This window comes from Thamnophis elegans, chromosome 15, assembly GCF_009769535.1.
Source record: "Thamnophis elegans isolate rThaEle1 chromosome 15, rThaEle1.pri, whole genome shotgun sequence".
NCBI lineage: Eukaryota > Metazoa > Chordata > Lepidosauria > Squamata > Colubridae > Thamnophis > Thamnophis elegans.
This window is the reverse complement of record NC_045555.1, coordinates 25667567-25685017: the sequence shown is the minus strand read 5'-3', so window position 1 is coordinate 25685017 and position 17451 is coordinate 25667567. Positions and strand designations below refer to the sequence as shown.

The window sequence follows — 17451 nt, the reverse complement described above, 5'->3', positions numbered from 1 at the left end:
GGCTGCCAAGCCGTCTTTGTATTCCATTTACGTCCTTCCAGGCCACAGAAGCTCTCTGTAGGCCAAAAACAGATGCATTTTTGCCTAAAACAGGCACATTTTTGACTAAAACCGGTCATGTGGAGCACTGCAGAGTGCTTCTGGGGGCCTGGGAGGGCCAAAATGCAACGTGAGGCCAAAGACTATATTTTTCTTGTTTTTCCTTCTTTAAATTTAGGTATTTCTTATAGTCCAGTGCATCTCATAGATCGAAAAATACAGTATGTCTCAAATTTGCCATTTTATATCTCAACTCAGAAGAAAGTCCCAACCCAATGGTTCCAAACTGTCTAAGAAACTTGCACTGCCAATCTTTCAAAAAGTACTTATACTCTTTGAACTTTAATTCTTATACTTGGCCTTCAGCTTCTCTTGAATTGAGGGGGTAAAATTAATGTTTTATTCCAGTATTATTCCAAAATTTATTATCCTTTAATACAATCTTAGCAATTTTATGCTAAGCTGAGGAATTCTCAGAGTTTAAGTCCACGCATCTTAAAATTGCTGCGTTTTAAATCCTGCTTTAAGAGGTATTCCAATATTAATCCTGAATATATATTTTCTTCATTGAAGAATTTTATATGGGAAAAGAGATCATTAAGGATTTCATTGGTCCAGATTTATATTTTGAGGATGTTGGTTTTATTTAGCAGATATTCAAAAATATTACTAGGCTTATCTTTGGCCATATTTACATAGAATGAAAATTTAATAGAATATTATCTATTCTCAGCTTCATTGGAAGCTTTTTATTTATCTCTAATAGGGTCTTAGAAAATGCTTTGGTCAATATATAATAAAAATGTGATTCATTTCTGGGACAAACACATTTAAGCTCTGTTGGGTTGGAGATTGGATTTTGATATCATAGGTCATAAATATTTTACACTATGGAAGAATTCTTTAAAAACGGGCAGCAGAACATTGTATTGGAAACTGTGAGCGGAGTCAGGAATAGTTAGGTTAAATCAATTACTTGGATGGATGGGCACTGAGCAGCATTTTTTCTTGCTGATAAGGTATTACAGAAGGGGTGTATACTGATTTGCTTCACATAGTTATGATTTTCAAATTTGTGAGTGGCACAAATTGGTTCAGGAGGAAAAAAAACCCTATTAAAAATATCAAAAAGGAGATATACTTGAAATATATGTTATAACTGGAAGGAAGGAGTTTAGCTACTCTTTTTATTCTAAGAGACCAAGTAATGTTATTTTTTAAAAAAACAACCTGAAAAACTATCTTTTACATTTTCGGTGGGGAAGGGACATTTTTATAAGAAACAAATATTAATTTACCATAGAGAAGAGGTCTACTCCTTTGTTTCCTACAGGAACTTCTTTGACTTCAGTTTCTTTAAAAAATCATGCCCTTGCCCAAATTTTCTGCAATTTAGGTAGAAGGCAGTATTCAACAGTGTTCCGTGTGCCTTCGGCATTTAGTCATGCCGGCCACATAACCATGGAGACATCTTCGAACAGCGCTGGCTCTTTGGCTTCAAAAGGGAGATGAGCACCACCCCTTAGAATAGGGAACGACTAGTACATATGTGCGAGGGAAACCTTTATCTTTAGCATTCAACATAGATTACTTATTCCTTTGGCTAACCTTTTCCTGCTGTTCTATTGAGAGTTTTGTTCCTATGCTATCCAGCCAACCAAGAACATTTTGAGTGGGTTTGCTTCATTCCAAACTTGAATCAAAGCACATTTTCTGCTTTGTGTGCCTTCCTATCTGATCCCAAAATGCTCTTCCTCAGAATGACTGGGATATTTATAAAACTTGACATGGCAATGGGATAAACTGAAAGTTGCATGATGCTTAATTCCCTTTCCTATTATGGAGCAAGGATATTTGAAATTAATTTAAATACATAGTTCATGTGAAGGACAGTCCATGCTGGCTGGGGAATTCTGGGAATTGAAGTTCACCATTTTCAAGTTGAGAGATTGGGAAACTTATTTTAGATCAAATCACACACCCAATGCAGATACAAAAGCATATAAAGGAATATTTAGGTCCAACTATACAGTACGATACAAAACTGGAGAACCTAATAAGCAAAATGTTATTTTGACAACATTTTGTACAACCTAGAAAAATCATTCAAGGGAAAAAAATGTAGAACCTAAGATATTGTGCTTTCTAATGAAATCCTAGGCCATTATCCCTCTCTTTTCTCCCAAAATATTTATGGCACAAGTCTGACTATTTTTAAGTGACCCTCCAATGTTGTGATGTCAGAAATTCTATTCCAGAACTTAGCCACTAGAATCGGCAACTGTGGTTCAGAATAGTTCTTTCTACTGTTGAATATGTGTGACCGTAACCTTTTTCAAAGTTAATTTTTCAAGAAAGGCGGTATAAAAATACCATACTCACTGGAACGTTGGGATTTTTCAGCACTTGTGTTGCTGGGAGAACCTCAGATTCTGGCTGATTCCAATGTCTAGCATTGTACACAGCTTTTGTTGGTGACTGAAAATTAAAACAGAACATTAATTTCTGAAAGGTACCCAGTTTGTTCTTCAGAAATACCGAGTGTTAAAGGTGCCAGTTAAGAGGAGATTTTATTTTATTTTATTTCTTTTCTCAAAATATTCCAATATACTATTAGAATATTATATTAATATAATTATATTATTTCTATTCCTTGAAGTATTCCCTTAAAAACATTCTCGATATTTTAATTTTAAATTGTAAAGATAATCCTCTAACATCAAAACTGAAATCCCATTTCATTGTTTCAAATTCCAAGAATATGCCTTTGGTTTTTTTAAATTTGAATGAAAAAGGTATTAAAGAGGTAGGAAAGAATTTTTCAAAATTAATCCGAGAGAGAGTAAATCTTGAAAACAATTTTAATATCTTATATCTTTAAGTTAATATAACAAGCCGTGACACAGTATATGAGAACCACAAAATCATTTAGCAGTCAAGGCCCTGTATTAATTAAATACACCTCATTAAATATCTAGTTCTTAAGCAGCTATACAGTATTGCACAGATTAAACAAAACTTCCAAACACCTATCAGGTCACATACATTTGGCAACCGGCCTAGGTTGTCAACCATCAGACCATCCCACGGTCATGTGATCAAATCTGGGACCTTCTTTGTCAGCTTCCCACAAGCGAAGTCAGTGGGAGAGTTGGTAGGAAGTCAAAAGATAGTCATGTGAAGGCCTCACTTAACAGCAAAACTGGGAACCACCAGAACTATCATTGCTAAGTAGCGCAGTCACCCAACATCATGCTTTATGACCGCACTGCTTAGTGATAGAATTCTGGTTCCAATTATCATTTTTAAGGAAGGACATTTGTGACATACTATGGTTGTATATTTTTTATGAACATATACGAATGTAAAGAGACTCAACTATGTCTTAAAACTACCTTTAAGGTTAAGGTTTAAGGTTTATTAAAATTTGTATGCCGCCCACTCCCATTGGGACTCTGGGCGGCTCACAGCAAGACAGAAACAGTTTAAATTCAAAAATAGAAAAATACAATATTAAAAATTCACATCATCCATTACATCTAAGCGGGGGCTGGATATCCATCAACAGCCCCAGGCCTGCCGGAACAACCAGGTCTTAACGGCTTTACGGAAGGCCGGGAGAGTGGTAAGGGTCCGGATCTCTGCGGATAGATCGTTCCACAGGGCCGGTGCAGCAACAGAGAAGGCCCTCCCCCGGGGAGCCGCCAACCGGCACTGTCCGGTTGACGGCACCCGGAGGAGGCCCAGCCTGTGCGATCTTGTTGGTTGTTGGGAGGTGAGTGGCAGGAGGCGGTCTCTCAGGTAGCCAGGTCCTAAACCATGTAGGGCTTTAAAAGTAACGACTAGCACCTTGAAGCGAGTCCGGAGACCAATGGGGAGCCAGTGCAGCTCACGGAGAATCGGTGTAACATGGGTGCATCTAGATACACCCCATATCGCTCGCACAGCTGCGTTCTGGACCAACTGTAGTCTTCGAACACTCTTCAGGGGCAGCCCCATGTAGAGCGCGTTACAGTAATCTAGTCTTGAGGTGACGAGGGCATGAGTGACTATTCGAAGTGCCTCCCAGTCCAGGTAGGTCCGCAACTGGTGCACCAGGTGAACCTGGGCAAAAGCCCCCCTGGTCACAGCCGACAGGTGGTGCTCTAACTTCAGCTGTGGGTCCAGGAGGACACCCAAATTGCGGGCCCTCTCTGAGGGGTGTATAATTTCACCCCCCAGGGTAAGAGGTGGAATATCTGGACTAACCTTGGGAGGCAACATCAATAGCCACTCGGTCTTGTCTGGATTGAGTGCAAGCTTGTTCGCTCCCATCCAGACCCTGACAGCCTCCAGGCACTGGCACATTACTTCCACTGCTTCGCTGAGCTGGCACGGGGTGGACAGATACAATTGGGTATCGTCCCCATATTGATGATATTTGATCCCGTGCCAGCGTATGATCTCACCCAGTGGCTTCATGTAGATGTTAAATAGGAGTGGGGACAGGACCGAGCCCTGCGGCACCCCATATTTGAGAGGCCTAGGGGTCGACCTCTGTCCTCCTACCAACACCGACTGCGACCTGTCCGTGAGGTAGGAGGACAACCACCTTAGGACGGTGTCTCCCACTCCTACCTCCCGTAACCGTCGCAGAAGGATACCATGGTCGATGGTATCGAAGGCCGCTGAGAGGTCAAGGAGCACCAGGATAGAGGAATGACCTCTATCCCTGGCCCGCCAGAGATCATCGATCAGCGCAACCAAAGCAGTTTCCGTGCCGTGACCAGGCCTGAAACCTGACTGAAAGGGATCCAGATAATCTGCTTCATTCAAGGTCCGCCGGAGTTGAAAGGCCACCACCTTCTCAACAACCTTCCCTATGAATGGGAGGTTGGAGACTGGATGATAGTTCTTTAAAATGGCTGGGTCCAGGGATGGTTTCTTAAGGAGGGGTTTCACCACTGCATCCTTTAGAGGCTGCGGGAAGGATCCCTCCAGAAGAGGTGTTAACAATCCTCTGGAGCCAGCCACGTGTCACCTCCCTGCTACTTGAGACCAGCCAGGAGGGACACGGGTCCAGTAAACAGGTGGAGGCACTCACCGCTCCCATGGCCTTGTCCATTTCCTCAGGAGCAACAAGTTGAAACTCGCTCCATAAAATCCGATCAGGACCTTCCCCCGGCGCCTCGGCTGGTACCGTCCAAGTGGAGTCCAGGTCGGTCCGGATCCGAGCGATTTTATCCGTCAGAAACTGAAAAATTCCTCAGCTCTACCCTGCAAGGGTTCGTCCGCATCCCTACATTTCAAGAGGGAGCGGGCTATCCTAAACAGGGCGCCTGGGCGAGATTCTGCGGATGCAATAAGAGTGGAAAAATGTGCACATTTTGCAGCCCGTATCGCCACTAGATAAGTCCTAATAAAGGCTCTTAATTGTGTTCGGTCGGATTCGGAGTTCGGACCTTTGAAAAGGCAATCAACTTATGAAGCTGATTTAAACATTCCTACTTACCCTCTTTGGTCCACTGAATATTTTTCGTGTATTTTCTTTAGACTTATCGCCTTGCGAATTGGTAGATTTCTTATTGCTTTCTAGAACACTGGATGAATCTTCTGCAAAGTCCATCAACTCTACAAGAATAAAGGTTATATGGTTAACAAATAACAAATCTCATTTTTTCAAAGGTGAAACGATTAAACATAGCATCTGCTTGAAAAAGCAGCAGTACTTTTGAGAGGAAACTGCTAAATAAAATAAAAAAAAGTGGCAGCAAAATTTACCTATTTTATCTCCAGGAAAACGTACAGCCACCTTCTTTTGACTTAAAACCACAGTAGCTTCAGGCTCTTCTATATTTTAAAAGAGGAACAGAGGACTCCGGATTACAACTATGGTTGAGTATGTAACATTCCCCACAATGATAAAAATAAAAAGGGGAGAAAAGATTGTGAAAATGAGTCACGTGAAAAGGATCCACTGAGTGAATGGGGGAGGGAGCAGAGATACATGAAATTACAACCAAGGAGGAAATAAACTACTCCATCTTATTTATTTATTTTTTAAAAAAGCTTTAAAAGCTTTCTTTAAGTGTGTTTGGTGACAAATCAGCCTACGGAGAAAGAAAAAGCCTCAAATGCATGCTAAGTAAAATCCTAGCTAATCACCAATTGTCCCTGCCACCAACAGCAGCTATATAAAGCAATTTCCAGCTTCTAATAGTAGAAAGAATCTTAATTTAGCATTAGCCAAATGGCGAGTGCCATTAACATCAGCTTCAGAATAGCTTCATAGACATAAAAGCTAAATTCATTAAGGCAAAACACTGTAGAACTGTCACCATATACATGACCACATACAAGCAGCAGAAATTTTTCAACATCTATCTACCTGCAAAAGCTTATCTATTTAGAGAGATGCTCTTTCCTCAACTGGTAAAAAGTTCAGAATACCCAGTCTATAACTTCCTAATCAATAAAATAACTAGAATTCTATGAAAGCAAAAGGCAATCGTAAAATAACAACATAAAACTTAAACATTAACAAGGAAACAGTCTCAAAACCCCAGTGAAAACATCCTGATGAACTGAAATTATGTATTCCCATTCCATATAATAACACTGATTTAATAATTACTACATAGGAAGGGGTTTAACTGCAACCCCCCTTCAAATATAGATGAGGATTTGAAGCAGTTGTCACAAAGATGTATTTGTAAGTATTTTTACTTCCCTATAGAAACTGACTCTATTTTAACATTTAAATCATTCGTATTTTTGATTGTACAGATTTTTAAAAGGCATGTGCTTCTTCCCAGTAATCTGCCTCTTAAATAACTTCCATCCTTTTCCAAAATCCCACTTTGCATGCAGGAAATTAGAAACAGGAACGATGTTTTTGCTAAAATGTTTTAACTTGAAAACAGCCTTACCAAGAAAGAGTCACAAGGCTGGATTTGAGTTCACCCCACACAGTACCCTCCCAACTCTCCTGCTGCGAATTCAGAGGTATTGTTTTAATATGGAAGGGCAAATATCATTTCTAGGCAACCCCTCCATTTGGGGGTTTTAAGATTAAGAGGGGCGTTATCTCTTTAAGAGTAGAAATTATGAAACGCATGTCCAAACACAGCTACTTTTATCTATATAGTGTCTGACATTTGATAACCAACCAATTAAAGTAGCCAGAAGAGTACACGTTAGGCGAATTATTAGACATTGTTCAAAACTATAGAATTCTAAATATATTTATACCTAATGCATGGCTCCATTACTAACAGACAGACACTTCCTTGTAACTAAAGAAAAAGGCCACCACTTACAAAAACATATTTTATAAACTATTTGTAATACGAAAGCATAATTAAGTTGAACAGCAAAACAGTATTTGTTATGAAAGCAATTCCTGTGTTTAATAATAGAGAAGGAAAACCAAGAAGGCAATTAGATGGGTGTTAGGGGGAGAAAAATCCAACTATAACAGTAATTTGACAGGGGCACCAAGAACCAGAGAGATATTGTGCTAGATTCTTCTTCACTGGATATGTTCAAACGGAAGCTGGACATTTAAAAAAAAATAGAGGTCATATGCATAAAGAAGCAAAGTAGGGAACAAACATATTAGGGAGGAGATGGAAGCAAACAAACAATGAAAGAGAATGCATGTAATATAAATTAAACAAAATAAATTAAAGTGATAAATGAACAGATTAAAGAGGAGATTGTTGCAAATATCAAGCATCATCGGTCTCTGGAGGGTGAAATATGTAACCAAACTATTCAAATTGCCCAAGCATATAATTCAAAGCCACCACCTTCTAACAATAGCAATGGGCAGGATTTTGTCCATTTTTTCTCTTCTCCAAACATTAACAAGGGCTGAGCTGAAAGACTACAGAAGAACAAGTCTGTTTTCCAAGATGAAGAAAACTTGTTGATGAGAGTAGACTGAATTTGTTTCAACCCATATTCCGAGACGAATTATCCCATGGCCTAGTCCCGTGATGGCGAACCTATGGCACGCGGAGCCATTTGTTAGGCCATGTGAGGGGTTGCCCTCTCAGCTCCAGCACGCATGTGCACTGGCCAGCTGACTTCAGCCTTCTTTTGAGGCCGTTTTCACCCTCAAAAAAACGGCACTACGGGCAAACTGGAAGTCCGTTCCCAAACTTCCGGTTTGCCTGTAGGGCCGGTTTTCCACACTCCAGAGGCTTCAGGGAAGTTCCTGAAGCTCCAGAGGGCCTCCGGGGAGGGGGGGGCTGTTTTCGCCCTCCCGGGATCCTAGAAAGCCTCTGGAGCCTGGGGAGGGTGTAAAAAGTGTGCAAAAAGTGGGAGGGGGGAGTGCTGGTTGCACATACACGCACGTGGGGTCACGCATATAGCATTATGGTGTGGCACGCCCACGCACGACCCACCCCTGCGCTCCCCCTGCTTTTGGCACACAAGCCAAAAGCCAAAAAAGTTTAGCCATCACTGGCCTAGTCAAAAAGCCTCACTTGGTTCCAGTATAGAGCAAAAAACATGGAATCATCATTTTGAGTACTGCAGAGAAACAAAGTCTTTGCTCCAAATTATTTATTACACTCCATGTAGTAGCGGAGGGTTTATGGACACAGATGGCTATTTTTTAGTCTTGTCGTCATCAAATGATCAAGACTAAAAGCAGATTTCTAAATATTTGCAAGCAAGAGACTGCTAATTTCCCGAATAGGCTGCAGTTGGGGAATAAGACTACATTCACTTAGTGGAATTAAGTTGCAACTGATTAATATGGCAGAACGTTGCTTGAAGTCTGAAGCCTCCGACAATCACTAATCTAGAATGACAGCAGTGTCAACACAAAGAGGCATGGAAGGGGATTATGCTTTGGGGTAGAGCCTGTCTCAGCCAATTAATATAAATGTTTAATAAAAGGGGGACTCCTCTTTAAAGTGGGAATAAATAGAGAAAGAGTTCCACTCGTAGCACCTGTAGGTGTTAAGTATTTTTCTAGAATATAATATAGCTGGGAGTAAAAGTGTGTGTGTGTGTGTGTGTGCGTGTGTGTACGTGTGTACATACGTACTCTGGAGGAATTGATAGCATCTGCTGTGAATGCCCTTAGTTGGATTCCTACATGAAGCATACTGGCTGGTGAATTCTGGGAATTAAAGTCCACATATCCTTCAGTTGCTAAGTTTGAAAAACTCTAGTTCAAATGAATATCTTTATTTCTATTACTTCATGGCAGTTCCTTCAAAGGATAAGTAGCAGTTAAATAACAATACTAACTTAGATATTCTACAGACTTTGTGTTTTAATTGTTGGTTTGCACAATTGTTTTTTTTTTTAATGTAGGCTGCCCAGGGTCTCAAATCATTGCAAATATGACATATAAATAAATAAATAAAATGTATGAACCGACCAAAGAAGTTAAACACAATTTTCATTGAAAAAAAAAATCCAATCAATCTCAACAGTATGAGATCATAAAACATTATTTATTCTGGCACATTACCAACAGCTATCTGACTGCAATTAAGATTCTTTCTAGTTCTTTTTAAGCTAATTTAGAGACCCAATTAAGCATCAGAGGAGTTTCTTTTGAAATATATGCAAAGCAGAGAAATTATCTTTGTAACCGAGAATTCTGTAATTTAAAAAAAAAATTATTTTTAACTGAAGAATTTCTTTACTTCCTAGTTCAAATGTAATTCTCTCCTACTCGGTGATTAAATTATTTATACCATAGATAAATTATCCTTTATTTAGAATCTTTAAACATTAACCAGTCTATCTTATTATTGACACAGTTCAAGCATTTTTACTGGAAAAAAAATCACTTCCTTAATGTTGATGGATGGGTTTTTTGCAGATTGTACATCTTTTAAGTAGATGAAATAAATTTACAACATGTACTTCTAATTATTTCACAAGCAATTCATTGTATCACTTTAATAAATGTTCCCAAATAAAGACTCTGAAATCAAATATACGCTACCTGTTACTGCTTAGAACCACTTTATAAAGTCGAAATTACTTTTCTCTATCAAACATCAAGCTATATAAAAATGCAGGATGGATAATCAAGACTTCGCTAGAAATTCTTCAGCTTGTTTTGGTTTCCTATTACCTGAATCACTTCAACACTTACATTGTATCCAAGGATGCTTTCAGTTTACTATTCCTTTTTCGATATATCTTTGTGTTGGAAGACTTCTAAAATAATATAATTCTGCATATTCAAAATTAGTGTCATTCTACACTTTAACATTAGGCATGTTAGAATGGAAAAGTGTTTCTAAGGATCCAGATATTCAGCTTTTCTACAAAGTTTGATTTCCAGAGGTGGGTAAACATAGGCAGCTGAGAATCTGCTCATCTATTTTTGAGACATCTTGATGTATCAAAGTCTCGATGTTATTTATTAGGATATATAATTATAATCCAATTAGCGCCAAGAAGCAGAAACTTTAAAAAATAAACAAATTACTCTATTGTCCCACAGGGAGCAAATATCACCCTACAAGGTTGACTCTGCTAAAGTAGATTAGATTGATATTACAACTTAACACAATATTCAGACTCTCTTAATTTAATGATAAAACTCACACTTTCAAATTACTAATCAGGAAAATTCAGTTCATGTGTGCTCTGTAGTAATTTATTCTCCGGATTTTCGTCAAAAAATACAGATAAAAATGTGCTGCTTATTTTCAGCGTAAATAAATTAAGTTTTAACGAGTTAGTTCCCTCTACCTGAGTGGGCAAAACCACATGTGTTTGTTAAACACTCTGGGAGATGCTGACTTACCTGAATTGGAACTTGACTGGCTATCCTGGGAGTAGCTCTCATTTCCATCTGAAGTGGATTGTTGCGAAGAAGAAGCGACTATGGTTTGGCTTCTTTTTTTATTGACTTTCCGCTCTAACAGTCGTTCTTCGTCATCATCCTCACTTTCACTTAAGTCATCAAAACCAAAGTATTTAATTTTGTAATTGGAGCTCCCAGAGGTTCTGGACCCGCCTTCACCACCCCCGCCTTCGTCGTTGTCGTCGAAGCCAAAAAATTCTAATTTGACATCTTTCTTGGATTTGGTATTGCTAGGTCGGAATCGAGTCGTGGTCTTGGCCGTAGCGATGTCGGCTTTCTTCCGCAGGCGGCCCGCTTCCCCCAGGTCAGTGGGTGCGGCCGTGGCGAATTCATCCATGCGGTCCATAGTGTCTTGTATGGTGACGTTGCAAACCGATAAGCAGGATGGATGGAGAACAGTGTAGTCTCTAGTCCTTCCTGTGCCTTTAAAACTGGTCCCACTACTTACAGCAACTTTTCTTACTGGGTTCACACCATCTGCATTTGAATCACTGTTTGCTTTGGCTAGAGGTTGAAGGGTGCCATCCAGCAGCTTATCAAAATTTGACATTCCCTGCAATTTTGTTTTGCTTGATCTACAGTATGTCCGACAATTACTCGGCCTGAGAACAGTTTGCATCAGTTCTTCGTTAATGGCTTCCTTTGCGCTCTCCATGTCTTCCTTGACCAGCTCTTCGTCCTTGTGTTTTATCTCTGAAAGTGGATCGTCATCAAATCCTAACATATATTCTCCTCTTTGGGCATCCTCATTCTCATCTTCCCAATCATATAAGCCAGTGATTAGCGATTTAGTATGGGATACGTCTGAAAAGGAGTCTCTATTGGCAATATGGCAATCCCAAGAGTCATGTGATTCCTTGAGTTCAATGTTGTATCCAGAAATTTCTGCTATTTGAGCGTTAACACTACTGTCTTCAGCATTCTTGTAGAGGAAATGGCTGTTCTCATTGTCCTCGGAATAATTCAGTGCAGTATCTAGAAAATAAAAACCAGTGAAAAATATATATATCTGACACTACAAATTGAAGTGAAATTAACAGCATTTTTCATCAACAGATTATAAACGCAGATGTTTTGGTAAATAACATCTTTCCTATTTTGGCATGTTTGACTTAAATATGACACAACTTATTTAGAGTGTAGTCTGTAAACAAGATAATGACAGAAGGAAACAGTTGCATTGAGGAAGAAAAACACTTTCCTTGACTCAGCCTTCCATCCTTTCCAGGTTGGTAAAATGAGACCCAGATTGTTGGGGACAATATGCAGACTCTGTAAACCACTTACACAGGGCTGTAAAGCACCATAAAGCGATATATAAATCTAATTGCTATTGCTTCTGTCCAAGCAAGAGGGAAATTTGGGGGAAAATGCCTCAATAAAATGACATTTTCTAACCATAATGTACAAGAGCCAGCAAAGTTTCATGTGGCACTGGGAACAGAGGCCAGTCAATCACCCTCTCTCAGCTCAGCCTACCACGCAGGATAGTGTTTGTGGGAGACTGCTCTTAGATATTAGCAATGCTCCAATATTTGAGGGGCTTCCACAAGGAAGGGGGGATTTAACCCTTCCAAAGCATCTGAAGACAGGTGCACCTGAATAGTCCAAACCACCTGAGGGCAAGACAAGAAGCAATGGGTGGAAACTAATCAAGGAGAGAAGCAACCTAAAACTAAGGAGAAATTTCCTGACAGTGAGGACAATCAATCACTGGAACAGCTCACTTGCAGAAGTTGTGGGTGCTTTATCATTGGAGGCTTTTAAAAGGAAAATGGACAGCTATTTGTCCAGAATGGTATAGAATCTCCTGCTTGAGCAGAGGTTGGACTAAAAGACCTCCAAGGTCCTTTCCAAGTCTGTTATTCTGCTATGTAAGTACATACCACATAAAACTACTGCTATTAATGTGTCAGCCATTTTAGATCTTACTGAAAGCAACACAGGTAGTACTATACTTACAACCATAATTGAGCCTAGAATTATGGTGGCAAGTTGTGGTCGTTAAGCAGATCACCATGGGACTGTGACTGATTTTACAACCCTTTTACAACCTAAGTGTAAACAACCCAAGCTCCCTAGCTAACTTTTATGCACTAAGACTAGAATTCACAATCTCCTGGTTTCCAGTCTGATGTCTTAACCACCAGGACTAAACTGGCTCTCATATATTACGATATATTGGAATCTAAGAGATATTTTATCCATTCTCTTATTTCTAAGACTAATTAATGACAGGTAGTCCTCAACTTACAACAGTTCATTTAATGACTGTTCATGGTTATGTAACCGAAAAAGTGTCCTATGGCCACTGCAGCATCTCCATAGCCAGGTTATCAAAATTCAGGTGCTTGGCAAATGACTCCTGTTTATGACGGTTGGAGGGCCCAGGGGTCATGTGATCAGCTATTGCAAACTTCTGACGAACAAAATCAATGAGGAAACCAGCTTCACTTAACAACCGTGTGGCTAATTTGCCAACTTGCCATGATTCACTTAACAAATGTGGGAAGGAAGGTACTACAATGGGGCAAAACTCACTTAGCAGCATAAATTTTGGCCTCATTTATGGTCATAAGTTCTACTATACTGTACAGCTAAAACAGATCTCGGGGTGATGCACCACAAAACCACAAATTTATTGAAGTGACACACTGGGAAATACTTAGAACCAGAAGAAAGGGTAAGGAGGGAGAAACTTTTGTATGAGCAGAAATATATTCTATTTGTTTACATACAGCTAAATGTTAAGTAATTGTCATTTTTTGAGAGCCAGTAGCAACAGAATTTTTTCTTCCATTTCACAGGATATCCTTTTGAATGACAGGGAAACTAAGAATGCTATGTCAGTCATTTTTTTCAAGAAGCAACTCTACTTGTAAATAAATTTTAGCTCTGAAATGATTTGCAGATCAGAATTTCTATTCCATTCAAAAGAGGGAGTGAAGTAGAGAATTATGATGAAGCAAGCATCGATATTTATATATTGCTGGCTCTTATTTCTCAAAAAATGTTTTCTTTTAGGGCTGCATGGGGGCTCTGTGGCTTTGCAGTGCTCAGGAGTATGTACAATGTTGTGCTTGCCAGCAACTAGTCAGCAAACCCATTTTTTCCTGACATTATTGTGATAGTTTCAGAAGTCCTCCGTATGATGTCAGAAAAAGAGGAGACTGCTTTAAAGAGTTACGCCCAAATTCCTAAAGACAAAGTGATGCACATCCCTATTTAACACCACATTTCTCATGTCCACTTTCTAATAAGATGCAGGTTTTGAGAAAAGGTTGGACTATTTAATGATTTGTTGAAAGGATCACTTAAAAGTAGTTAGTAGAAAAAGGCTACCAATTGTAACTTTTCATTTAAGGAAGGTGATTTCCCCAAAACCTCCTTTTTAAAGCCTTTTCAAAACAATTTATTAATATGATAAATGACCTAAATATTAGTATGACCTCAATGGAGCCTGCTTGTAAGTGGGTACAACTACGAGCTAAACTACTCATCTAAACTAATGGAGTTGCCTAACGTTTATTCTATTTCAAACGTTAACACCATCAGGTCTTCTTATTAATGGTCCCCCCCCCTGCCCTCGGGAGATAGTTCGATTTGCAGGTTCTTAAGAGCTTCATCCAAGCATTCCTTGTAGAAGCTACATGTTCGGCAAAGGGACAAAGAGAAGCCTTGATTGCTCCCCTTTCATGCTTCATAACTTGGTATGCCATTTATATCATTTCACTATAGCTGGGCCTGGAGGACACAAGCTTGACAATAATAGAAGGTGGGAATCCTGAATCAAGATTATGATAAATGTAATCTTGGTTTCCATTCCTATAGAAGTCAATTTTAAGAATGCAATACACTCTGAGCCATATATAGCAATGGCATATTCAGAATTAGGATGCTCTTTTATGCTCTTCCTTCAGTTTCACTAATTCTTTCAGAGGCGCAGTGACCTGAACTGCATAATGTATTATAGGGATAATAAAATGGCAGCTGTATTTTTATTTCCAGTTCCTTTTCTAGTGGTTCTCACCATGCAATTTACTTTTTCAAGAAAAAACAGCAACACAATGGAACAATATTTTTAGTAAGTTGTCCGCTATTGCTCTAAATTAGACTTTTCCTGGTGGTGAAACACTATCAAAGCTGACCCCAAATACATCTATAGGTTTTGCCCCAGTGGTGGGTTACGGCCAGTACGCCCCAGTACGGGCATACTGTTCTGGTATGGTGCTTCGGAGGGCCCAGCTCCCGCTTGCATTCCTTACCTGCATTTGACCCAACCGGGCCATTTGCGCATGCGCACACAGCGTATGGTGCCTGCGTGATGCTCTGCCGAGCAGCTGGAACATCGCAGGGCGGTTGTGAGCATGTGTTCGCAGCGCGCGTACACGTGATGGATGCCCAGCCCTGTCGCAGTGTACTGGTTGCGATGGGATCCGAACCCACCGTTTTGCCCCAACAGTTATGACTTCCTATTTGCTTATATTGTTCATTCATTCATACATACATACATACAATTTCTATAGCTGCCCATCTCAGTCAACAATTCTGGATGGCTTGCAAATAAAAAAACATGTTACAGTTAAAATACCAGAAATGTTTTACAGTGTTAGCTACATTCACCATTGTAACCTCAATTTTCCAAGTCTGAAAATTCCTGCTGAAGTTCTTAATTCCATGGGGGACTGGGGGGGGGAGGGGTTTAACTACAATAAATTATTTGATATCTTTTACAAACATGCTTACTTCTCATTCATAATTCCAGATCACTTATGATAATGCAAAAATATTGGGCCCCGTTTCCTAACATTTGTTTTCTTTCAACTCAGATTTGGAAGAAGCTAAGGACAATTTCAGCATTACAACTACATTATTTACGGCAGTGTGGTGTTGAACTGATAGACTAATGTTTGTATCAGACGAGAAACATTAAGTAAACACCTCCCCAACTATAACTCAAGAATATGTGCACCAAAGTACTATCAAAAAAGACAGGTGGTGTGATAAAACTCATTTTGATGCCTTTGAACATTAGATATCTCCAGACAGAGCAGAAAACCTGAACTGTATGAAATATATTTTTAAGGGGAGTGTCTGCCATGGATAGATAAAATGATATATTTGGCAACAGTGGCCATCCGTATAGGACAGTATTGCAAATTATAACCGCTGCATAATTTGCATGGTAAAAAGACTGCTGCAGGTAGCAGAATTTACACATCACCCCAAACCACAGTTTAGTGCAACAGATAAGCCACATCTCCTATTGTCCATTTTCTTCTGTAGTTCTTGCTTTTCTGATTACATTTCAGATCTTCATTTTGTTAGATGTTAGCTATGGTTAATCTTAAAAAGCTCTAATAATTTTTCAACTTGTTTGGATTAACAAGCTAAATAACATAACATGTTAATCGTTTTATCAGGACAGACACTGGCCATAATTTAAGCTTTTAATCTCCCAGCCATACAGAAGAGAGAGGCAGCCAAGCATTGTTCACTGTGGCTCATCTGGGTGGCAGTAAACTATGGTCTAATATGACATGCAGGTACATACAATCTGATGCTCAAGCAAAAATGCCTTTAAATCTTACAAAAAGTGCAGAAGATAAAGAAAATCCAACAAAGAAAAAAAAAAGTGCTCCAATGGTATTATGTCTACTAACTGAAGTGCAAGGTGATAAGGACACCATTTTGTTTTAAATGGCTCCATTTCTAGGACCCAGAAAGAAACCAAAACAATTTCTTCACTCATAGCTATGAAATACCACACCTGAAATTGCTTAATTTCATAAATATATGTGTATGTTACCATAATTTGACTCTATATGCAGGCACATGCCTAGTGAATGAAGAGTTGTTATTTTACCAAGGATTTCAGGAATCCAGATGACTATTACTCTGTGGGATTTCATTCGAGTAAGTAAACACCATATGTTTTTCTTCCAATTCTTGAGCAGGTGGATTTCACTAATGAATAGCATTATTACCCTGTGATTTTCACCCTAAGCTTGAGTTCTATTAAAACCTTCAATTTTGTATCTTTTTTTTAAAGGCTCATGTATTTTCAAAAACCAACACACACACACTGTGTGCATACATACATACATACACACAGACATACATATACAGAGTACTACATTAACATTTCATATGTAATTTAAAACAGTTGGACATTTATAGCAAGAGAAGAAAAACATGCCTCTTTTCCCCCTTACTTATACCTGCATTAACTTACTTTTATTCACAGGTGATATTTACGTGTTTTAGCACTTGTTATATTCCTATCCTACCCCATGGGTAGAAAAATACCCACTTTCAAGACAGAACGCCATTATAATTACATTTCTATTCTACTTCCAATATGCACAGTTCTTTTAAGAAAACTCCTTCAATTAACACACTACTTAAACAGAGATGGTAAGTAATTGAATTTTAACTGTTCCAAAACTAAAAAGTTGAAGGCCATTAAGCGATAATCAGGTACACCCTAACAGTTTTACAAAGATTGCTTAAGGTTAGCAAAAAGCTTTGGATTTGCTGAAAATGTTATATAAATGCCAATAGTTAGAGGAGTTTTTAGCATA

The 17451-nt window shown here is 39.0% G+C and overlaps 1 protein-coding gene across 2 annotated transcripts in view; it reads right to left on the bottom strand.

Annotated features, from left to right (window-relative positions):
* The window catches only part of WAPL (WAPL cohesin release factor), a 45739-nt gene that overhangs the window by 22666 nt on the left and 5622 nt on the right, over positions 1–17451 (bottom strand). Inside the window, exons 3-6 of one of the 2 annotated variants that reach the window (XM_032231745.1) lie at positions 10808–11842; positions 5800–5868; positions 5531–5649; positions 2422–2517 (exon numbers count right to left, since the gene is read on the bottom strand). In XM_032231745.1, the coding sequence (XP_032087636.1) occupies positions 2422–2517; positions 5531–5649; positions 5800–5868; positions 10808–11842 (1319 nt within the window). The remainder of the gene's footprint in view (positions 1–2421; positions 2518–5530; positions 5650–5799; positions 5869–10807; positions 11843–17451) is intronic. The other variant, XM_032231744.1, reaches the window with a different exon arrangement.